At 37.8% G+C, this 26,454-nt stretch overlaps 1 protein-coding gene across 2 annotated transcripts in view; it reads right to left on the reverse strand.

Annotated features, from left to right (window-relative positions):
• Positions 1-26,454, reverse strand: part of Pard3b (par-3 family cell polarity regulator beta) — a 953,942-nt gene that overhangs the window by 170,399 nt on the left and 757,089 nt on the right. For both annotated transcript variants that reach the window (XM_013113796.3, XM_005070579.4), the window contains one exon: positions 25,590-25,700. In XM_013113796.3, the coding sequence (XP_012969250.1) occupies positions 25,590-25,700 (111 nt within the window). The remainder of the gene's footprint in view (positions 1-25,589; positions 25,701-26,454) is intronic.

Below are 26,454 nucleotides of genomic sequence, written 5' to 3' on the forward strand. Positions count from 1 at the left end.
ATTCAATATTGCAGAAATATTACGTAACTGTAAGCAAAAACTGACATTTTTTTTAAATGAGAGATCTTGATTCTTTATACTAATATTATTATTCATTTGCATATATAATTGCATTATATCATTTTAATATATTATTTGTATATAGTATATATAATTAAATTATAATATCTACAACTTTAAATATATGTATAGTTTAAAATAGCAATGCTCACATCATTGTCTCAATCTGATACTATAGATGGGCTGTCTCATTAACCACAGGTCTGCAGGTTTGATTTGGAGATCTGGTCACTAGTAGGGTCAGGGTAGGGTCCTGTTCTTAGATGTAGATTGCTGGCCTCTTAGTGTATCCTATGTCTTACAAAAAGGCAAGGCGACATCAGTGTCTCTTCTAAGGGAACTGATATAGTTTTGAAAGGTTTTTCCCTTATTACCCAGTCACCTACCCAGAGTCCTACTCCATATTGTCAATTAGGTTTCAATATAGGAACATTGTTGGGTTGGGGATGTGTGCCTAAACATTTAGACTATAGCAATTACCACTAGGCTATTAAAACTTATGGTGTTATTTTGGATTTATTTCCTGTTAGAAAATATTTTTATGTTCTCTAAAATAGATATAGAAAAATCTCTATTTTCTATTATACTATGTATATTCAACACTGTTTCTGATATCACCCAATTACTTTTCCTAAGTGGTTATGCAACCAATTTGTTTTAGTTAGGTTATTCAATTCGGTTTGCTTATAAATTTTAGGAGATTATCCTTTCTTTCTCTTTGACTTTTATTGCTAAATATGTAAGACATATGTATATGTTTGTTCAGTGTGGGGGGTTGTATGGAGATTGATGTTGTATGTCTTTTATCATGTTCAACTTTTGAGACAGGGTCTCATCATGTAACTCTCACTGTCCTGGAAGTCCATATGTCTACCAGGCTGATACTGACCTTAGAATACCTGCCTCTGCCTCCTAGGTGTTGGCTTTAAAGGCATACACCTCCATGCCTTGTCTACCTTAGTTTTTGAGACCCAGTTTCCTATGAACCTGGGTCTCATTGATTAATTAGACTGGTAGAACACTGAACTCCAGGGATCAGCCTGCCTCTCCCCCTCTCCCCACCCCTGACCACTCTAGTCCTAAAGACACAGATGCATGCTGCCAGACCAAGCTTTACTTGGGTGCTAAGGATCCAAACTCAGGTCTTCATGCTTGCACAGCAAGCATTCTACCCACTGAACTATCTCCCCAGCCTTAAATATATTATTTTTCTAAATTAAATAGAACAATTATGCAGCTGACATTATTTATCTTGTCTATCCAGAATAGTATATTTGTTTTTTAAAGCAATCATGTTTATATATTTATATCCCTTCTATGTTACACAAAAGCTGGGATACAATATATATATTTCTACTCTTTGCTTTTTCACATAGACATTCAGAAGAATACTTCATTTGAGCCCATAGATATTTGCTGCTTTAAAACAAAAACTTCATAATAGTCACCATGTGCTATGCTTTCACTTATTTAATGAGTCATGTGTTCTTGGACATCTGGGTATCTCCAGTGTTTTGCTAGTGCAGACATACCTCAGAGATATTACGGGTTCATTTTCCAACCACAGCAGTAAAATGAAAATCACCACAAAGTGAGTCATGAAGTCTTTTGTTTTCCAGTGCATATAAAAGTTATGCTTAAACTGCTATGTAGTCTACTATGTGTACAGTAGCATTTCCCTCTAAAATTCCTCATTGCTAAAAATGCTAATGACCACAGAACTGTTAGAAAAATGGTAACAACATACTTGCTCTACATGGTTTGCCACAAAACTTCAGTTTGTAAAATAAAAATGCAATATTTGTGGAGCACAATAAAGTCAAGTGCCACGACAGTAAGTATGCCTGCACAAATAATGCCATGAGGGAAAATCTTGTGCAACAGTCAGTCTGTGTTTTATGACTATGGCTTTGGGATGAATTCATAGAAGGACTGCTGGGTTGAAGAATAACCCACACGCATACTTTTTTCTAGATTGCAATAAGTTTCCCTTCCATATTTATTTTATTTTGCATTGCCACCTGCATTGTAAGAAGACAGCTGTTTCTCTAGTCTCATCATCAGAGCTCATTGTCGAACTCTGTGAAATTTGATAAGCCAGGTGAGAAGTCATGTTTCCATGAGGTTTTAATTAGCCTGGCTCTTATTATGCGATGCTGAGTATCTTTTCATATATTTAGGGGCCATTTTCATTTCCTCTTCCGTGAGCTGTCCGTATCATTGGCTGATTTTTCCATCAGATTACCAGGCATTTTCCCTTTTGATTTTTCAAAGAGCTTCACATAATAGTGATATGAACACATTGTGATCCAGGGCTCTTATTTTTCTTTTCTGAGTCTCCCATTTGCCTTTTATGACTTCAGCTAAAACATCACTGAAGATTTCCCACATTCCTACCTCTTCTTCTGTACCTTTATAGTACTTCAGTACTTTCGCGAACTATTCCTGGTTAACGTCGTTAGCCACAGTTTTGACTGTCTGACCCGTTCAAAGTAGATTTAGGGGTGACATTTCTCCTTGTTGCTATTGTGCAAGGGCAACCAACAGAGTAGAGAGGAGTAGGGAGGATACAAGCAAGCTTGCTACCTACAGTGGTGACAGAACTGGAGGTCAGAAAGGGGTCTCCAGGGGAGGGACATGGAGTAAAAGCAGTAGTGTCATCTAAAGAAACTACAAAGTACCTGCTACACGGCTTTCTCTCTTGACTGGGGATAATTTGCTTGGCTATCATTCTGCTCTTATAATAGAAGCTGCAATTAGGTCACTACAATTATCTTTTGTTCCAGAGAATAGGCAGGGTTTCTTCAGCTTTTCCTTATCAATATGGTTTCAAAGTTGCAAGCTATATCTACTAAGAAGAACTGAAGTGCTTGATTATTGTTATTATTAAAATTATTATTATACTGACCAGCAAATACAGTCTTTGTGATCAATGTTTCATCTTTTCAACGAAGTTGCTTTAATGGCATTAACATTTTTTTATTGTTTTCTCATGCCTGCTAGGATGTCTAGAATTATTTTCCAAATAATCTCCTTTTGTACCATTCATTTCTCTAGGTAGCCAAACCAGGCCTGATATGGTAAAAGACCTCAATGATGGAATAATTGAATACTTTTTTTAAAATAATAAGTAAATACAGTTCTGTAAAGCAGCTTTAACATTTCTATAATACTAACATGCAAATTAATTAACATTGTTAACACAATCTTATACACAACTGTTTTCGTGTTTTCTCTTTGCATATACAAACAACACATTGAGATCTTCCCAGTTTTCAAAAATTCAATGTGTAGATACCATTTGAGTGTGTGTGTATGCATGTGTCTGTACCTGCACGTGCACTCATGTGAGAGGTGTCATGTGTGCATATGTGCATGCTCATGCATGTGAGGAGGTCAGAAGATGACAGGGCATTCCCTATCACTTCAGTTTTACTTGTTTGAAACAGAATCCTTCTCTGGACCTGGAGCTAGCCTAGTGGTCAGCAAGCAAGAGCAATCCTCCTGTCTCTGTTACCCACAGTGTTGGGTTTACAGGTGCAACTACAGCCATATCTGACCCTTATGACATTCTAGGGATTCAAACTCAGGTCCCCATGCTTTTATAGCAAGCAGTTTTTCAGATGGAGCCATGCCCTCCATTGCAGATGTCATTCTTGAAGTCTCCCCTGGGTTTCTCCTCATGAAGCTTGGTATATATGGGTTCCTTCCCACACTTCAATTGATAAATGTCATCAAACAGGGCGAAATGATAAAGATTAGGAAGGCTGATCAAATCGGATGTGACCTGCAAACATTCTAACTCACAAGGGTCCAGATTGTTTAACTGGTTCTTTGCCCAGTTAAGATAGATAACAGAAAGGATTTCTATATCTCAGCTGGCCCAGAAACAACAAAATTTCTGATGTTATCTATTTGATAGAGTCGATTGTGTATTCTAAAATCATGATTGATAGTCACTGATTATTCCTAACAGTTGTATTTTTTTTACAATGTCAAATGGAAAGATTCTTTACTCCTTCATGTGGCTACTAAATACTACAATCTCAAGAGAGCTGCCATTCGATGGTGGCTCTCCCGTTATTGCAATTTACATTTTCCCTAAATTTATACCTTTCCCAGACCCATTAAACTTTGGCCATTGCTAATGCATTGAGTTCCTGTAATTTGTATTCTCATAATGTGGATAAATTTCCCAGAAATGCTTAGTAAACATCTTTAGCTTTCCTTGGAAAATTAGCCCCAAAGAGGGATGGGGGTGGAGACCAACAGCCTCCAGTTGCCTTACAATATTCTCTAATAATGTATGATTCCTTATAGAAATCCTATAGACGGTACCCTACAAACGGTACCTATCATTAAGCAATGATGACATTAAAAGATGCTCCCAGGCTGCTGGCCAAAGCGACACTGAAGAAAGAGCTATAAGAATCTGCCCTTGAGCAAGCTCTGCTGCTTGAATAAAATTCATAACTTGCTGATGTGGTTTATTCTTATTGTTATTGACATCTGTGTGTGGCAAGAAACTGTCTCTAGTCTTCATAACCCCTCTTTTATGTGTGCCCTCTATTTGTAGCACTATGAGAAGCAGTAGAGAAAATAAGACCTTTTTCCCTTTTATATTAATTTTTTCTGGAATATAGCACTGTTTAGTCCTAGGGACTGCTAAGGGTTCTATTTGGAAAATAAACGAGAGACCTTTGACATGGTGGTAATGCCATCATATGGAAAAGAATGAAGATAAATCCCTCATGTTGACTGTCCAGGATATTGAGATCTACACAAACTTCCTGGAGAGGAAACAGGAAAAATACAGAGAATAAGAGGAAACTAGCTTCATATCCTTTCCTTTCTCTTTAAGCCTCCTTTTCCTTCTATTTTGTCACCTGGAATTTCACACCTGGTGGGTGCTCTGCTGGCCATGTTCTGACCCTTGTAGTTAAATGCTTACTCACATAAAAATGTGCTGAAGCATAGGGAATGTGCTCTCCACGCAGCATGTGTTTCCTGAGCTGTGAGGTAGACATGGCCTGGCAAGCATGCTTAGGATACACAACCTGCCAGTAGCCAAGTGTGTAGAGATACTTACTCTCAGCACCTATCATGTGCACCCATTGCACAGGCAGGGGGGGCTTCATTAGGAAAAGTCAATCTTCTCACTCTGCAGGAAGCTTGAAAATGAACAGTGTATAGTCTTTTCCCTTCTGTACTATTGATGCAGGAGACTTTAAATAGGTGAGAAAAGTATTTTATTCAACCACAACACTTTCTGTGGCTCTTCTTAAGAATTGTCATTGAATGTGAATTTGTCCTTCAGAGACTATACTGGTACACTCCATAAAAATGAGGCCCATGTGGTAGGAATTGTGCTAGCCTAGATGAAAAGGACAGGGGACACTTAAGTGCCAGGTGGCAGAAGACATGGGCGTGTCCCTCATGTTCATAAACTAAGGTCTGCCACTAGTTCTGACTGGATAGCAACAGGGTCTTTGTTAAGAGGGGTCTAAGTTTGAGGGGAGCAGCTCATCCTCTGAGTTTCTTTCTTGATGACAAAGGCATATACTGAGGACAGGTCACTGAGAAAACCAATAGCCACTTAAATCACCAGTGTCCCCTGCCAGAGACAGGCTAATAAGTTATCCAGACAATGTCTTGCAGTCCACAACAGCTCTATCAGACAGTTGATTGGCAGTTAGGAAACAAGGAACGAGCCCATTCAGTTACACAGGCTGTTAAGGAAAATTATTCTAACATAACTCTTGGTCTACACTGGACTGTAATAGAGGTGTGAGGGGACCTTTGTAAAGGCTCTTATGCTACAATTATATTGTATTGAGAATTACAGTGAGGGTATTTTATTAGACATGATGAATGTCTGCACAGGAGTCCTAATTTCTGATCTATTTACAAGACCAAGTGATGGTATGCTAGGTAGATGCTTTTGAGTGCTTGTTCTTAGCTCTGCCGTTATAGAGATCCATTATTTAGCTGGCTTCTTAATCCTTTGTCTACCTTGTGGTTCCTGGGACTAGGTTTTGTTGTATCTAACACAAGGTATCTCTTACTACTAGAGAAGGGTGGGTTCACTTCTTATTGGAACTCCAAATTGCAAATGTGTCTGTGAAGTGTTGGGGGAGGAAGGCCTGGCATTGTTTATTGCGGTTATTGGCATGGTAATGCGAAGGTCTGGATTTAAAGATGCATATAAACATCCTTTACTTCCCTTCATCCCCTTAATCCCTTCCTGAGATTTAGATAGCACTTAGGTCATACCTAACATCAGTGAAGACACATATGTTTTAAAAGTGAAGAGATATGTGGTTAGCTATCTCACCTCAAGGAGAGTCCATTCTTTAAATAGCAGCTTGAGTGAATCTCTTACTAAGCAGTGCTACGTTTAAAACACTACCAGTCTCCCTCCATCACTTACATACAATCCAAACTATGGTTTATAGTGTACAGCTGTCATTGTCTCCTGTGCGACTTCAGTTAACATCTCTCCTTTTCCATAACCATTAACTGCCAATCATGCAGCCTCCTTGGCCCCAGGTTTGATGAGCACATGCTGTTGTTTCTGCCTGTGTCATGGCTGTCTTATTGAGACTGAACCTGAGTCTCCTGCGGCAGACACCATGCCAAGTTCCGTCTTCCAACCACATTGCTCTACTTATTCACATTATGCATGTATACTTGATTTCTCTTTCTCATTGACCACATATGCAGAGGCATCATTTACCTTACCTATTGATGGAATGCATAAATATAGCACAGCACCCAGAAAGTGATGATGGCAGCTGAAGGAAGATCAGTCTGATGTGGAAGATGAAGAATGGATTGGAGATGCACTTCCACAATGGAGACGGGGACACAACCAGAAAGAAACACATGGGGGCCAACTAAAATGTAATCAGATACAGCATTCAGAAGGAATTGGCTGAGATTATACCTTCTCTCAAGACCAACGTAACTGACTTTGAAATGTGGTATAAGGAAAGGACTGAATGAACATTCTACATTGCAATCCTAACAGTTTCAGTGGGGACATGGACTGGGTGCCACAACTATACAAGCTACCCCCCAATGCTCATGACTATGGCACAAGAAAGGACAACCCCTGGGGAGAAGTGTGGGTTTAAGAGAGGCTGCCGGGCCATTTTCTAAACAAAGATATCTTCTTGTCCTCACTCCAAACACATTATGCAGCACACATTTCTTTTTGCATTTTTAATAAAGCAAAACTTGAAAATGAGCAGCAATCCTTTTATTCCCCCTCAGAAAATCTGCAGTGACCTGCCTGCAAATAATACCCAGGAAGTATCCCAGAAGAGGTTCTTGGTTCATTAAAATAATCAGCACATTCTGATATGCATTCGTCCCTGAAATAATAACAATTCACTTTCAATAAATTAATTATGGTTTTAATGAGCACAATTTACATTTATATTTCTGCTTTAAGATCTTCGTGGGAGGCACCATCCTTACCCATGCAGTGCCACTGAAGCACAAACTTCTGCAGGAAAGACCACAACTGTAGATGGCTATGCAAGCCCTGCTGTTTCAGAAATGGAGAAACGGGATGTGGTAAGGGGGCCAGACAGCCCACTATGGAAACTGAGCTCCTTTCTCATTTTGTGTTCACGAGCGAATCATTTAGCCTCTGTCATTTGTATGTGAAAACTACAATAGTACCAAACTCAGAGGGAGAGGGCTAACTAACTTAAACACAATGAAGCCTATCTTGTAACCATCATGAAGTCTGATGCAGGTAGGGGGAGGTAGCAGCAAGTGAGATACTTATGCCATCTTCACAAGCCCTCCTGTGAAGTGCCTCCTGAAAGTGTGCATACAGTTTCTTTCATCTCCTTCACAGATCTATTTAGAACCTTAGGCAGAGCATACATACTTTTAATAACTGCTACACAGCCTGAGTTGGCCAGAGTGCTCGGGGGACCAGGTGTGTGGTGGTTTAATTGAATTTTCTGCTTGATAGAGAGTAAAGCAGTAAATGCTTTTGGTTTGAGTCTCTTGGCTGCAGATCTTTCTAAAATATATTAATCCTTTAACTTGCTTTAATGGAACTCACTGAATAGATTTTTTTTCCGAAGGTTTTCCAGCAGACCTTACTTGAAGCCATGATGTGTAGCTCCAGCTCTCATCCTACAGTTCTTGGGTGCTGAGTAGTGACAACAGAACTGGAGATCACCTGTGGACTCCATCCACCTGACCATGTGCTTTGCACGGGATAATGCATTTTTTAAAATTCTTCTCTCCGTCGTTTTCCTTTGTGGTGCAATGTGCAAACAATGATAAATTAAAGATGCCCCTTGACTCACTGTAAGTTTATAGCCCGATCAACCTTGGAAAAGTAGAAACTGCCGTAAGTCGAAAATGCAATGAATATTCCAAACCTATTGAACACTGTAACTTAGTAACACGCAGCTCTGCTGAGTACTGGCTGCTGACCTGGGGAAGAATGGCTCACTGGGAGCTGTGGCTGGATGCCACTGTCCAGGCTCTCAAAGGAGGATTGGCTCTACCACATACAGGGACTGGGGGGAAAAAATCTAAATTCGCAGCATGTTTTCTAATGGCTGTTGCTTTCACACCACTGTAATACTGAAAAGTTGCAAGTCAAGCCATCATGATATTCATCTGGTTTACTGAGTCCAGATTAATGAAGCCTGGGTATAACTGCTAATTTGAAAAAGTTAAGAAAGTATGTGTGAAATGTATACACCATGAATGTACACTTTCTGGTAGACCAGACAGGAACCTTAAGATCATGACAATGTGTCAGACAAAATAAATTGACTTCTGGTTAACCTAGTTGGCATCTTCAGTTTCTCAAAATTATAATTAGAGCTCATTTTGTCTGTCTTGCCTCTGGTTACATTCTAACAAACACCATACATATGCAAGACACAGTACAATATACACTTAGATGACATTTAACCAATCTATTTACCAGTATATACATATATATTCAGATCTATCTCCAAATACAGCTTTGCAAATTACTAAAATTATAGTTTATGGGTAAATTACATTTTTATATGTTTTAAGCAAAAATCTTCCCATGTTTATGACCCATGCTTGCTTGATTCAGATAACTACTAGATTTTTTTTCCACGAAGCTTTGCTGTAAGCTTTTCAGCTATACCCTGCCAACTTTAGAGAAACTGCACAGAAAACACTCAGATGGCTTGAAAAATCCCTTAGATTTAATAAAAAAACAATTTCCCCAAGTTTTAAATTGCTCTCTGGTTAGCAAAAATATCATATATTATTGATAGGATTAAGAACTTAAATTTTTAAAAGTCTCTTTTAATTTGCTGCACAGTTAAGCTGTACTTTATAATTGAATTTAATGACTTCATTCAAGTGTCTAGAAATATTGGATGACAAAGAGTGTCTGTTCTCTTGTCCTAACTATGGCTCTATTTTTTGATGTCTGTTTTCTCTGTGATCATATATCAATTTTATACCCTATTACACAATGCACTGTGGTTTAGCTTTACCATTATGAAATTCATTGTCTTCTACCCCTTCTCTTACCGATGAACTTGCTGAGACACACCTTATGCTTTACCTACCTTGTCATTTACCCCAAGTGCCTAACTGCTCAATTCATGTTTACATCCAAGTTATAGTCCCCCACTGTGTTGATGGATCTGGTTTAGCTCATCACATTGAATCCACGACAGAGAAGCAGAAGGTGACGGATGAGTGCATGGATGCTCAGCTGGGTTTCTCTACCTCTCGCACAGTCTAGAATCTCCTGTATAGGGAATGGGACCACTCACAATGAGTAGACCTTACCATCACATTTGACAAAAATGTCCAGAGGCTCATTTTTCAGATGATTCTAGATTCTGTCAAGGTGACATTTAACACTATCATACTGAATTATTGAAGAGGTTAGGCCAAAGGTAACTTTTAAAAGTCACAGATGATTCATGGCAGGAAATTATCTTTTGAAATCCTTGGACTTTGTAATTTTTACATAACTTCAATTTAACATTGAATTTATAGTCATAGTAATGTAACATGGCCAGGGGTAAAAATTTCAGGGATCTAAAATATGTGTTAATTCTCCAGATCACCAAAATACTAAATTTCTTCCAAATAATTTCTTTCTTTCCTTCCTTCCTTCCTTCTTTCCTTTCTTCCTTCCTTCCTTCTCTTCTCTCCCTCCTTCCTCTCTGTCTTTGTCTCTGTCTCTCTATCTCTTCCCCTTCCTCCCTCTCTAGTTCCCCTTCTTCCTTCTTCATTTCTATGCATTGGGTATTGAAAATAGGGCCTGGTAGACAAGTATTCATTCCACCAGCTATGGTTTCAGTACATGTCTTTAGGACTGAAATTGTGAATGACTCACTAGAAATGACAAAATAAAGGTAGTCTTTCCTGAGAAAAATGTAAAAATAAATAAATAAATAAATAAGGGGGATTTAAGAGAACAAGAAGATACAAACTGGTATCAAAGGACAATTGCCTGTTAGAAAGGCATGGCTTGCTACACTGAAATGAACATAATTCCACTGGGCCTCAGCATGAGGATTCAAGAGTCAATGATCTCCGAGAGAAGACCCTGGCTGAATGACACTCAGGACTGCTATGCACATAGCAGATTTAGAAACACTCTTGCACTGCAGTACAAGGTAAGAGGGACTGAAGTGATCTTCCAAGCAAGCTTTCAGTATGTAAGAATAGGCTGGGGACTATGATGGGAAAAGTGCAAAGACATGCATCCCATAACCAGACAGCACTCCTCACCTGAATATCTGGAGATGGTCACTTGCTTGACCTTTGTCTCCTCTAAGGCAGACCATGAGAATAAGTAAGGTCTCACTTATTTCTTTATCTTGAAGGTCTTTGTCCCAGAAGTATATTTTAGGTGTTCATTTAGGGGCCGTTGAGAAGGCTCAGCAGGTAAATAGCCCTGCTGTCAAGTCTGATGACCTGAATGTGATCCCTTGGACCCTCATGGTAGTAGGAGAGAACTCACTCCTACAAACTGTCCTCCACCTTACACACATGTGCAATGGCATACACATGTGTGGGCATGTTTGTGTATGCACATGCACACACAAAACAAACAAATCAACAAATAAATAAATGTGATAAAAATAATTTAAAAAATGAAATTTACTTAGGGTTGGAGAAATGATTGTAGGTTACCTTAAAACTGTTTTGGGTTAGCTACAGGAATTTCAAATTGCTTCCCAGAAAAGAAACCCTCATCCTTAAACATCAAAGCAAGCAAAACAAAACAAACTTGATTTCTAAACATCCCTTACAATATTTGCACCTCAGTGGGTACTTAATCAATTTTGTAATGCACCAATGGTTCATATATTAACTTTCTTAGTGTATTGTCTTAAGTGCCTGAACCAGCCTGCTGTACTGATTTTTAAGAATATTACCAAATTCACACCCATGCTTGCTATGCATCGGCTACATTCAAGGCCTCACTCGGCATGACAAAAATTCCTACAGTCAGAAAGACTTTTAGATAGTCAAGGGCTCTTCATATTAGAATGATGCCTTCAGATACCATGACATACTGTACTAAAACATAATAATTTGTTAGGCTATGCTTGAAATGGTTTCTCATACTCCTTCATTAGGAATTCCTGCTTAGCAGACAATGTAAAATGAAGATATAAATACAGTCATAAGCGTGTCTATGGAGCTTATATGTTTTTGAATGCTCTGTATAAGGGCATAAAACATATCACATATGTCTTGCTCATAGTCCCTGACTAATTCTTATGGGCTAAAATGTATTACACAACTATTTGAGAACTTAAATTTCTGATTGTTCTACAGTATATTCATTTTTATTTCACTTTTTAAAATTTCTTTGAATAAGGACAGTATGCCGCAAAAAACTGAAGTTACTAATGAGTGTCACATGATTATCTTTATTAGATTATATTTATATATTATGCAGCTTGTGTCACATGCACATTTTAGGCAAGTTGTATTTTAGCATAAAACATGTGTTCTTCACACTGAACTTTGTTTGCTGGAAGATGAGTTGTGTTTCCTCAAGACTAAACTGCCCACTCCTGTGCAATTTGTTTTATAAAATGATCTTGCTTTTACATTATACCTTTCTTTCAGGCTATGCTTGCCCATCCTTTGAAACTCCTGGGGCAAATTTATGTTTTTTTATCAATACAATTGATTGCTAGGAATAGAGAAATTATGATACCTATCTTTTAGCTTGCTGTATTAAGAAAATCTTGTATGGGTATGCAATCAATTTGTATTTAATACTGTCAAAAGTAGCAAGCTATAATAATGACACATTATTATAATAATAATACTATGTTCCTTTTCTTTAAAAGTTAAGATATTTAATCATCTGGCTATCACAGATCTTTTTTTCAGTGTGCATTCATTTATTACAAAATGAAACTCTGAAATTTGAATGTCCAACTCATAAATTATCCTATCTTGACTTTATTGCACCCACTATAGCCAGATTAAAAACATATGAATTACATCATACACTATCATGATGCAGTGCATTTTTCTTAAACAAAGCAAACCCATTAAAGCATCTTTTATGGTCATTCAGCTGAAAGAATATGCTTTCTTAAAAATATGCATGATTGTTCTGAAAATATTATATATTTGTATGTGTGTGTGTGTGTGTGTGCACGCGTGCATGCATGTGTGTATGTACACCCACATTTGGATGTTTCCCTAGCTATCCAAGGTTCAATTAGAAATTGCAAAGCATCTTAGGTATTGAACAAATATCAATTATGTCAGTGCCCTTGGTGTCAATCTGTATTGGAAATTTGCCATCTTTTACATCTTCCCTGATAGAATTTTTAATTAGCTGTTGATTCTGTCAATAATGTAATTCATTATTATTTTAATATGATTTTTCTAAGCCAGTCCTCATCTAGGCGTCTATTTACGCTTTAACACTGGTGCTAGTTGGTTCAACTACTAAGCAGAACAACATGCTCTCAAAAACAGGTAAGATTCCTACCAAGATATTTTACTACATGATTACTATGTCCCCATTGGTTATTAATATTTTGTGTATTTTTAAAATTATATGAGCCATGTTAAAATTATGATTTTTTCTATTTTAATGTCAGTCAGGGCTTTATTTACTAAATATCTACTCTACCAAGATAGAAGGAACTAGTCAAGCGGTGCTGGAGCACACCTTTAAATCCCAGCACTTGGGAAGCAGAGGCATATGGATCTCTGAGTTCTAGATGAGCCTGGTCTACAGCGTGAGTTCCAGGACAGCCAGGGCTACACAGAGAAACCCTGTCTCAAAAACCAAACAAACAAACAAATGAAAAAATGGAAAGAAGTGAAACAAGTATTCATTAGTACCCATGCTTCAAGAGAATTGGGACCTAGGCTTGAAGAAAAGACAAGCAATTTAAAGGAGCGTATTTAATAAGAAATAATTTAGAAGATAAAGACTCTACTTCAGTGCTAATAGAGTTCTGTACTTGTTGCTCTGTAGTATTGGCTCCCCACAAGAGCAGCTCTATGTGATCTGGTTACTATCCTACTGTCACAGTTTTTCATGCTTGCTCCCTGAAATCTGCACTATGAATTCTAATTGTTTCAGCTTAATATACAGCACGGTGAGATCCTTCTTTGTTAGAGAAAAGCTAAGGACAGTGTGTCTCTTTCTCTTCCATACATCAAATTCCAAAGGCTAATATTGACATGAATGTTCTTGAAAGGAAATTCAACTGGTTATATTTAAACAAATGAAGGAGGATAAGACCAAGGGTCCAATTTAAGAAAACAAAACCCAAACAAGTCCTGTGGCATTGTCACTTGTTTACAAAGCATATGGATTTCATTCATTTTTATGGTCTTGTCTTTGAGGATCTAACTTTAGTGGTAAATGCAGTTCCACTAATCTATTACCAGCTACAAAAGATCCGGCCTTTCTTGACATTTTGTAGCATCTACAAAGTCTTATATCCGTAAACTAGATGGTTTTGTTAACTATTCCTTCAGCCTATTCTGCCTCTGAGTTCCATATAAGCAATTATTCACTTATAAAGAAAAGTAAAATTATGATAACAGCATGGTTTTATCTGTTTCCATCCATCCATATTTATTGTTTATTCAGTGAAATATAATGTATTAGATAGTAAGAGAATTAAAAGAATGACTGAGATATATTCCCAACTCCAGACAATTGAAATCTAGTAATATATAAGGTATACATTACAAACATGCATAATTCAGTGTAGAAACAACAATATTATAATAACGTGTGCCAACCAAGTGCATATTTGAAGCATAGTTCTAGGTATGTTATCATATGAACTTTACAGGAACCATGAAGGTTAATAATGATATGATGATTAAATATCACCCCAAAGAAAATATCAGAGTGATTGTAAACTGTGAACTTGCCTTGACTGAAAATGAGTATTGTTATCAGGTATTAATTGGGTTCTAAACCTGTCTCTTCCCTACACCATTTGGAAGGTTATTCATATTTTTCTGAAACTTTCTTATTCTTTTCTTGTTCTTTCTGGAAGGAAGATAAAAGAGAAAGAGAAGGAGGGAGGGAGAGAAACAGAGTGAGACAGAGAGAGAGAGAGAGAGAGAGAGAGAGAGAGAGAGAGAGAGAGAGAGAGAGAGAGACAAAGAGAAAGACAGAGAGTCAGAGAGTCAGAGAGGGAGAGGGAGACAGATATTGAGGTAGCCTTTCAGGTGCTACTAAATGTCAAGAAACATAAGCTCATATGGTCCAGGAATAGAAACTGTGATTATGAAGTGTGGTTATTATCACAGACTTATTAAGCCAAGGTGTCTGGACTGTTGCAAAAGGCAATAGGCAGTCATTGAAAGACTTAGAGGAAGAAAGGACTTTGACCGACCCCTAACATGTGGGGTATCTTTAATATAAATATCCAAAGTGATCTAAAATCCCAAATGTTTTTGAAGATTCACATGATGTTCTTAACTTTTTGAATTTCAGGGTATTTCATATTTGCAGACTAGGAATGATTAGCTGATAATGTCTATATGAATATTCCAAAAACTCAGAGAACTCCTGTGTCTGTAATACTTCTGGATAGAACATTTCAGCTAAGGGATACTCAGCCTATATTACTGACCTATTCACCTTAATCTATAATATTTAACAATCTCTGCTTTAAGAAACTACATTTTGGGGCTGGAGAGATGACTCAGTGGGTTAGAGCACTGGCTGCTCTTCCAGAGGACTAAGGCTTAATTCCCAGCATCTATGTGACTGCTCACTCCCATCTGTAATTCCATTCCCAGAGGATCAGGTGCCCTCCAGCTCTTTGAGAATGCATGCATATGGTACACAGACATCCATTCAGGTAAAAACTCATATACATTGAAAAAAAACTTCAGAAAAGTCAGGAAGTGACAAATTATTACATACTTATTAAGTTCCTCCAAGACCATGAATATGTAAAATGTTTCTCTAAATAATCCACTGTTATTACTGTACTTAAAAGTGACCTGGTGGTGAAGTAGACCTCTAGGTCAAGCATAAAGCACCCCAAGCTACTCATTTCTCAAAGATATCAGAGGCACAAAGCAGAAAGAGAAAGGCCTTTTTGAGCTTGGAAAGGTAAAAATATTAATTAAATTATAGGACAAAGTCAGATAGGTGAGAGGGAATGGAAGGAGGGATAAAATATCATGTCGATTCAGTTTCCACCCAAGGCTGGTTTCAAAGTGTGAGCAGGCCGGAGTTATCCTCTCTCTCATAATGCAGCACATACAGGAGAAATGGAAATGTGAGGATTTTATGAGTTTAATGGCTGTGGTGTCAAGTGTTTCCTGCAACCGTACACCCTGTGATCTTGGAGGAGCTGGCAGTAACTCTCACCATTCGTGTCCCTTCTCCTTGCATTTGTTTCCGTGCTGCCAAGCTCTGGCTGCCGACCACAAACACTCCCTCGCTACTGTGCTGCCGTCCCATGCCAAGCTTGCTACAACTAGTGATCAATAAGAAATGAGGTGATGTTTCTTGAATGGAAGTGTCTGGCACCACTCCCAGCTGGGCCGAGTCTGCACTCAAGTTGGCCTTCTTCGTCGTAACAGGATCCAATTCAGTAACTTTCACAGATGGCAGGGTTCAGAGCATTGCAGGCTCCAAAGGCTACTGAGTGGGTAAGTGGGAGCTTTAATCCTCAAAGCAGGTCAGAAAATAGCACCCAGTGCCCAGAGTGAACCAGGTGCTTGCTTCACAAACACTACTTTTCATATTCTCAACGATCTTAGAGGCAAATTTCTTACTCACCAGATGAGATCCTTAAAGCTTGTGGCTATAAGGTAGTGTGGTAGTATTATATACACAGTCTTGTCTATCACCAATGTCCTACTTACTCCAGGGCCTCATAAACTTGCCTTATGTCCACATGTATCCTCTAGGCCGAGTTGGTTAGAAATATGGCTATAATGAAAAATCACTTGGGAAATGTTTTCAAAATATACATTCTCAGTTTCAACTTGCAGAGCCCTTAAGTATCTGGAATGTGTTTCTATCTATATTAAACATTCTATATTATCTACATAGGGCTTTGAAACCTTGACATAACTGACATCTTAGGTAGTAACGTTTTTGTTGAAGAGAGCTTCCCGACACAATGGAGGATGTCGAGAAGTGTCCTTGCTTTCTACTTCATAGATGCCAAAAGCACCTGTCCAATCTGTGACAGCTAAAGTGTTCTGACCCCTCAGTGAAAAGACTACCCCAAATGAAGGAGACCCAAATATTTTCAAAGTTTCTTAAGAAATGTGGAAAAATCGCATCCACAGTTTCTCCTTATAAATCCCAGGCCTAGGTCATAGTTTTTAGATAAAGGATGTGCTGGTTGGGTGTGGGGAGGCAGGTTCTGGGAGACAATAAGTTGAGTGGTCTTTCAACTAGGAAAGCTTGCCAATGATATGAGAAATGCCTGACCCTTGCCTTGCAGAGTGGATGTGTTGTCATGGAGGCTTTCCAAAGCAGGATACAATAGAAAATGTGTCCAAATAAGAAAAGATGATGAGACAGCATTCTGGAATATTCTTTGATTTCTAAAAATCTGATACGACTGCACATTTAGAGCACTTTTAGCAAACTAAGTTTACTGCTCCAGTGTTCAGTTCCAAACAGGTCTACAGCAAATGTTCTGGAATCATTTAACTTTCATTTATTTCTAAATTTTGGAATTTTTTTCTTCCAAAGAGTTAACCAATTAAAAAGCATTTCCCCCAAATAAAATACATAAAGCAGAGCTTTAAATATTGCTATTGCCATTTCATCTCATGGTAAGAAATTGGGGCAATATGAATACATTCCTTAAAGTGTTTTATTTCATACTATAAAAACAAATGATAACATTGGGATGCATATATGTAAATCCCAGTCTTCAAATGGCTTCCTACCAGTTACACTCCCCAAAGCTTTCACAGAAAATGTCCTCAGACTCTGCTACTGCTAGACACAATCTCTGTTAAACTGTAACTCTACTGACACAAAATTTAGTGAGTTACTAGTTTTCTGATTATAGAACATATATTTTATTCAATATGTATATATTAAAACAGATGTCCTGCATCAACAGAATTTTTTCTGTTTTTGGAGACAGTGTTTCTCTGTGGCTTCAGAGGCTGTCCTGGAACTAGCGGGCTGGTTTTAAACTCACAGAGATCCTCCTGCCTCTGCCTCCCGAGGACTGGGATTAAAGAAGGCATGTGCCATCACCACCCTTTTTTCATCAACTGAATTTTAAGAACTTTTTTCCATTTTAAAAATTTGATATTATTTTACAAACATTTCTGAGAGTCATTCTGAATAGCTCAAAGTCCACTTTAGAATGGATTTCAACAGTGCTACACATATCCTAATGTGACATGCTACTTCAGGATATATTCATACAGGAGCATTCTTTTAAAACAGTGCTCAAGAGGTATACTTTACAGAAGCCTTCCTAAATGGCTGTTGGAAAGCGTGCCAGTCTAGTGATTCATTTTATGTATTAATCCAGCTCAGCTGACAAGTAGTTGCTAATACAGCACTTCTAACATTGATTCAAATTCCATAAAAGGATTTTGGCTCATAAAAAATGCTGGCGTGGCAAGTGGATGTAGGTGTTCCCATCGCTTGTCTATAGGAATATTGTAATGTGCCCAACTTTTGTTGGTGACCATCAGCATTTCTGAGACAGGTGTTATGGTGATCAGATGAAAGTGCAGAGATTATATCAAGCCATCCACATTGTCCCTGGGTCTTACTCTTTGTCACTGTAAATCAAGGGTAACCATGAAAAATTGCCATCAATTGAAGGGTGATGGTGAGATGTGACCATGACACAGTTGTCTGTGGTTTTGCATACTATCTGAACACAACAGTAATCAATGCCATACAGCAAGACCTCTTCCCAGTCACAGAAGATGCTTAGTACCATGGAAACCAGCAACCTGATCACTTCCTTCTGTCAGTGTAAAAGGAGAACATGACCTTGTCCCAAGAAATACCATGTAGTAATGATTTTCATAGTTTTTATACAGTGGAATGATCTAATAAGAATCTACAAGTAATTAGCTGGGTCTTTTCTAGCCAACCAAATCCCCATTCAAATACACAGCTTTATCAGGATTCTAAGGGAGCCATAAATTGGGGCATTTTGAAAAACTGGGATCTAATCCAGTCCATGATCTGATCAGGGTTCAGTGGTAATAATAAATTGGGACTATTAAAACTGGGAACCACTCCAACATTTTATTTTTGCCCAAACCACGGGACCCAGCAAATTCTACTGCAAAAGACAGGGGTATTCATTGACAAGTCAAACCATGCTGAATTAATCATTTGTATGTAACCATGCCAAAACATGGCTGTTTTCAACAGTTTAAATTGTGCCAAAGATTAAGTTCAGTAAATAATTAATTATCAAGAGTCACTTGGCAAATTAAAGAAATCAACCTTCTGGTTTCTTTAATAAAACGTGTACTTCTTTTTTAGGTAAAATAATGACAAAACCCTATCAATCCATTTGTTGCTCTATGTATTTCAGAATGCAATAAATATGTGGGTTACAGCAAAAATATTAATTCACAATGTAATAATTTCTCAGACTATCCTGTGCATCTTCTTTTCAAAAAATTCCAAACCAATGTTGGATAAACTGTACTCTTATTCTGGTATTCATTTCAATTTCCAGTAACATTAAAGTCCTCCCTAATTAAATAAAATACAGAGAGGTTGGGAATAGATTTTCACCCACTTGAATTCTCAAACTATAAAATGGTTTCTGAATGTTTTTATATCTCTAAGATACATTTCATTTATGTGGGGAATTTGCAGCTGCATAATTAAATCTTGGTTTGCCAAATATCAAAAACACATGTATTGATTCAAACTAAGGGAACACAAACAGCCCAGGCGATAAGGTGAGGGGGTAGCCTCTGCAGTTCTTGGAAGGTGTCCTGAAGGGAAAGAAAACCAAGAACCTTGAATTCAGACACTGAGACCGATTAATTTTCCTCAATCTTAACTTCACTCTCACTGGTATTCTGTCCAGGTCTCTTGTTGAGAACAAGACCCATATGGTTTCAGGCTTCTCTGTGCTGAAGCTGGACACATTGTCACGCCCTAGTCTCTTCAGTTATCTGCTCAGATTCTAATATGATCCATATAAGTGATGTTTAATTAATGTGACAAGCGCGATCTCCCTGAAAAGCAAACTTTGATATGGCATAAGAGGGACAGAGGGACTTGGAATATGTAACTAACTTTTCTGATTTTAACTTTTTATTTTCCATTTTTAGTAAGAGGCTGCATTTAGTGAATTTTTATTCCTGGGTCAATAATATGGAACTTTTAAGGGAAAACAGTCTTTGGTGTCAGTGAAGATATGTTAGTTAATACAATAATCCTAAATAAATGGTGTGGGGGGTCATTTTTTTCAGACTTTCTCCACCTGTCTTGAGACAGTATTAAGAAGACAAATATTTAAGTATATTACAGGTCTAAGACTTTAAAAATCATACTATGCAAAACATTACAAACTTAGTTCTTAGAATTAAACAACTAAAATTAATGACATGGTAAAAACAATCTTGCTGTCAGCTCCTGATACTAATTTACATAATCTGAATGTGTAGAAAATGCTAATTTAATTTAGCCAGGAAAAATAATCTTTGCATATAATATTGAGTTCATCATCTAGTAGTGAATAAAGACCTTTAGAACTAATGTTTTATTATGGCCCATTTCACTGAAGCATGAACAAAAATGATGAGTTTATTTAATGGGGGGCTTCGTTGCCATGGACCGTTTGACTTGGGTCAAGAGGAGACACATCATAAACTCAGGAAATGGAATAGGGGATGAGAAAAAATCCTACTACACAACCTTGAGTGAGAAACTTGGCCTTGCACACCCCAAGAAGTGTGTTATATACACTACATGAATCAGCGCCTTGGCAAGTTCAGGAGAGCTTGCTTTACAAAGTCAATGGATTCTTCTGTACTTAGATTTTTCTCAGAGTCTAACATCTGGAAGAGGCTCTAGAGACCATCTAAGGAAATTTTTAGCATTAATGATGCTTGTGATTATTTTAGTTGGTATATGGTTTAGTATATTTCATTTGCAAGAACTAATATTTTATTTATTTGAGTATGTATGCATATAATTAAGACAGGAAAGGAATACATCAGTGATTGAGGTTAATAAAATTCTAATATTTACCTGATGAACTAAATCTAGTCATTGGCTTCTTATTAAACATTTCAAGTGTCAACAAACTCACTGTTTCATAATGCATTCTAATGTTTGGGGTGTTTCTTCTTTATAATGCTCTACTAGTATTTTCAAGTAAATAAATAGATTGATGAGAAGGTAAAGTAGAATAGGATGAAAGCAATGCTGTAAACAAACATATTCTCTCTTGTATCTGACAGTTGTTGAAACACACAATGCCAGCTAATGTCCTGACTATGTGTCTCCAGGTCCTTTGGTGCTTTTCCTGAATTGTAGTGTAGAGTTTCCCACTCTCTATGTGAGACAGATTCAGTTAAACCAGGTGTGATCTGAGCAGTATAAAACAGGAATTACTGTTTCTCCATTTTGTACACGAACTTCCAGTAATGCAGCCTAAGATGGATTAAGTATTTGGCAGGCACATCCCCATGTTGACTCATGCTGCACTTACCCTCAACTAAAACCATCAGGCAAGTTTTTCATATATTTGGTATTAAGTCAAACCTTCCACATCCTGTGTTTGTACAGCTCATTTCTGGGCCCAAATGTAAGATTTTACATGTATTCCTATTAACTTCTTTCTGTTTGATTCTCTCCATTCTTCCAGATGCCTCTGTCATCATATATGCTGTCAACCTCTTCAATGTCTTGGCATTTGTAGCTGATCAGCAGGCCACCATCACTAATGGCAGTACTCAGCAGGCCAGCATTAAAATAAATGTTCAAGAAAACTATTCTTGCATGCTTATGTAGATGGAATATTCATTTGGCAATATTCAGGCACAATTTCTCATACAACTAATAAACCTTTTACAGTCATGTCATTTGGCAAACTGAGTATTTCTCTACATTATCCATAGGATACTATGAGATGATACAACTTCTGACATCGAGGAAATTCCCCTTATTCTGTGGATTCTTGAGGTTATAAAGGCTCTCAACCCTGCACTATTGACATTTGGATTAGATAATTCACTCTTGCGGAGGTTGGAAGTCGTGCGCATCATAGGGTGTTTAGGGATCTCTACCCACTAAAAGGCAGTTAAAAACTCCTTCTCCCCCATCTTTTTGCAGTAAGAGAGTCAGAAATGTCTCTACACATACCAGACTTCCTTGGGTGTGCAAAGTGGCCTCTTCCCACTGAGAATCAGCATTCAAGACTCTATGTTTCTATAAACTAATTATTTTATGTTTTTTGTTAACATTTTTATGGTAGAGTTGTAGGTAAAGTGTTCACACACAACAATCACTCCTATATCAGGAATTAGATATGCATCTAATTTATAAACAGGTATGAATAATAATATAAACAGCATGATAGATAAATGGAAGGGGAATAATATAATCCTGATGTTCACAAGGATAGAATAAGAGGAATTGCATGAGAATTATGTGATTTGAGGCAATCTATAAGGACTTTGTAGATGCTCATCATAGTACTATCCAGAATAGTAAAAAGTATGTAGGCAGAGTAATTGTTTGACAGTAGAAGATAAATAACTTACTATGCTAATCACACAGAATACTCAGCAGTGATCAAAACGACATGTTTGAAAAACATAAATGGCATGGGAAAGTATTTGCAATATCACGATGTGAAAATATAACTATGTTATCTAAGCAGCAGTGATAGCAAGTTTCCAAAGGTGAAACAGGTATAGAAAATATAAAACTATTAAAATGGCTATGGGATCGTCATATAATTATGTATAATTTTAATTATATTTATATTTTTATGCTTCCAAAATGTTCTTCCTGAGCTTTTGAGTTTTTTCCACCCCTGTGGTATGGGGTATTAATTCTAGAGCACTGTTTCTCAACATGTGGATCATGACCTCCTGAGGGGGGTTGTCAAATAATTCTCTCACATAAGACCATCAGAAAACCCAGAGATTCACATTATGATTCATAACAGTAGCAAAATTACAGTTACGAAGTAACAACAAAAATAATCCTATGGTTGGGATTACCAGGAAGGTTGAGAACCACTGCTCTAGAGAACATGACTCAAACTGGTCCAGGTACACTGAGAAAGACTTCACAGGTTCATGGAAGAGCACATTAGGTAGGCAGGATGCTTCGGAGAGGCACACGATGGAAAGCGATAGTATTTGTAGACTGGGTCACTCAGTCTTCTTAGGGAAAAATTGTATGTATCACTATTCATTAAATAAGAAAGTCTGATATCCTAGCTGCATCCTTTTCCTCCAAGCCAATGTTCCATGGTTTTGGGAAAGCTAAAGAGTCACTTCAGATGTATCTATTAAATAAACAATGATTCCTGGACTGCAACCCCCAAGATTTGGATTCTTCAGTGTTGGGTGGAGTTCAGGGATCTTCGCTTTTAGCAAGCTCCTCTAGTGATTCAGTCGGACACAAGTCATTCACAGACAATGTTTGATGATTGGGTTTGAATTCTTTTTTTTCTACCTCCATTTTTGGTAATTTCTTCTTGGTTGTTGCAACAAAGGAAGTTGATTTAGATTTTCATTGGTGTGTTGGTAAACTGGCTTCTCAAAAAAAAAACTTTAAAAGTATTTTTTTATATCTGTGTACCCATTTCAAAGAGCGAATAGCCAAAACAGCTCATAAAATTCTTGAAAGTTTAAAAACTGGTCCCGATAAACTGTTATTGCAAGTGCTATACAGTGTGTACTTTTTAAAAGTGCTTTAAATAGTTAGAAAATGGTTAATGGAAAACTGTTGCACCCTTGAGAACTATGACAGAAGTAGTAAGCAATAAGAATACTTGACTCATTTTAAAGAAGCAATTTTTGATTATATTAAAAAGAACAATAAAAGCCTTTATCATTATTTTCTATTTTCATTTTCACTCCATGGCAACACTCCATGAAGAATAATACACTTGCTGAGATCTGTGGGAGCTGTAAATTGGTTTCCTATGGATGATGGACAGCCAAGGAACAGTACTCCACATGTACAGTCTCCACCTCCGCCCTCCTGGGTCCTCATGGTTCTTAATCGCTGAGTGTTGAAATGCCTTGGCCATTAATTCTATAGCACCCAACCTCACAATCAGGTCCTTCAACTTCTTCCTCAGTACCTGATTGAGATAATGTTGTCTGTAGGAAACCCATGTTGGCTCTGTTTTGTGTGTTCATGTATGGGAGGTTGCTTAAATGCAAGCTAATGGTACAGTTCTTTTAATATTTTCACTAGACATATTTTAGAAATATTGGTCCTGAAGCCTATGTAGTCAGCTGAGGCAAATTTACAGCTTTGCTTTTTAAGAACAAAACTACCTCAGGCACCTGCTTCCTAAAGGCAAAACTGGAGAGGAAATGAACTCTTGCTTAAAGACAGCTCACCTTATTTTATAAGTTATCACTTTTCTAGCTGGAGCACAGTCTACCCACTACTGGGAGATTTTACCCCCATCTCAAGCAAGCACTGAACTGCAAAAAATGTCCAGTCTGCATTCTAGCAAACAGCTCAGATTCCCAAAGATGAGGCACAGGACACAGCCTCAATAAATGAAGTCAGGGGAGCAGCAAAGATCTATGATGTAGCCTCTCAGTGCAGATGTCTCTGCTAGAGCATGCATGAATGTCTGTCCCTGAATTACATTTATGTTCCAGGATTACTGAATCCTGGACTATGTTTGGGAGTGCCTTTCTTGTCTTTAGGGTAACTCTTTCAGGTGCATAGTCAACAACAATGTAGAGTACTTGATTTCCTTTTAACTGCTCTGGTGACCCTGGAACCAGAGCTTATCAACTTCTCAAAAATGAGAAAGAACTAAATAGCTTCTCCCCCACCCCCTTATTGGCAAAGTCAGTCTTCTCAATGGGAACTGAGTGCACTGTGGGACTAAAGGTTAACAGGAGACACTTCAGGCTACTGTGTGCTAGAAAATAGTGAATAGATGTGGTTCACTTAGTATTGCGCTGCAGTGATAAAATATAAGAATGGACTCTTACAAATCATAAGGATAGACTTAGCTAATGAGCAAGTGGAAAACTGGATACACTGGACTTCCCCTGAGAAATCACAGACAAATACATATGATTAGATCCAGCTCTGCCTCATCTCAGTCTTTCTCTGAGCTTTCTTTTGTTAGGAAGGCAAAGAATTTGCAGGAGCTATATGAATATTCAATTGCATGTTTTAAAGTCAGATATTTACGCATCCACTTGGGAGAAGTGCCAGAGTTAACATTAAAGATGTGTGAAGGACCTCTTGTCCAAATGGAACACGATGTTCCTCAAATATGAGAATTCGGCCCTCACAAACTGCCATTACCGCTGAATATGAAACCAGCTCTTTAACAGATGGACAGCATACTTTTCAGATTGCTGATAGCCTAATAAAAGACAGTAGCTTTTGAAAAATGGAGGACAGGAGGACATGTACTTCTCAAATTACATGACCCAAATGGAGTTAGCAGAATATAATTAAGAAAGGCATACAGCAGGCTGTCAAAAATGAGGAACAGACTAGGAGAACTTGAGAGTTCTAAACATCAGTATCAAAATGACCTTTGGATTAGCAGGAAAAAAAGCATTCTTTAAGCCATGGGGAATATGCACTGACAGAGTCAGAACTGGGTATAGCATAGTATGGACTATAGGTTACCGATAAAAGGAAAACACAACTGTGATTTCTTCTAATAAATACGATAAACATTTGCTGGGAAGGTGGGGGGGTCACTTTTTCAGGAAGGTGCAGCCACACACCATGCTTCTTAAAGTAAAACCACTTCTTTTGGGAGACTGACTTAAGCACAGGTTCTGTGGTTCACCAAGGGAGGGTTTTGATATCTGCTCACCTTTCTCTTTCCCCTTTCATTTTCTCCAGCTCTTCTTCTCCCAGGTTCCCGGGCCTCTGGGTACTTTTCTGCTCCATCTTCCCACCCTTGTCATCTTTCTTCTTTCCAAATCTGGAGGGGAAGAACAAAGTTCATTATGCACGCTTTGTCTTTGGCAAATGTTAGATATGTGTTACCTGAGCACATTCAACTATGACTCTTTATTCTAAATAGCACAAGAACAGTAGCATGAAACCAAAGAAGTAAAATAAGATTACAAAAGCAGGAAAATAACACAGTTGCTCCATTTTTCTCTTTTTCTGTCCCCTCTTTCCTTCTTTTCATTCACATATTGTGTACCAGGCACAGCGCTATGTCATTAAAGGTGAATAATTCTAACTATTAATTCAATGAAGATTAAAACACAGAATGATTACCATTCATTTGTAACTAAACACTGAACAATTTTCTAATGAGACCCTACAAAACTTCAGTTTATTGCCATTTTAAGGTAAGATACATGAGATTATGTAATTACAGGCAACAAGGGATCTTACTGAATACTCAGTTAAATACTCTCCTTTTATCAGGGAAGACTCAAAAGCTCTGGAGGAAATGGGGGAGTGTTCTGATCACTGATACAAACTTCCCACTAGTTCTGTCAAGGCCTGGGATTAGAACTAGTCCACAATGTATGCTATTGTTTTTCTCCCAGGTCAAAGTCACTCTATGATATAGCCCCCTTATGTGAATATATGCTTCTCTTATTGGTTGATGAGTAAAGCTGTTTCGGCCAATGGACAGGCAGGATGTAGCCAGGCAGGAAATATAGGCAGAACTCCTGGACTAGGAGAAAGCAGGGAAGAGAAATGCAGAGAGTAATTTG

Source organism: Mesocricetus auratus, unplaced genomic scaffold (assembly GCF_017639785.1).
Source record: "Mesocricetus auratus isolate SY011 unplaced genomic scaffold, BCM_Maur_2.0 Super-Scaffold_100010, whole genome shotgun sequence".
In the NCBI taxonomy this organism is placed as follows: domain Eukaryota; kingdom Metazoa; phylum Chordata; class Mammalia; order Rodentia; family Cricetidae; genus Mesocricetus; species Mesocricetus auratus.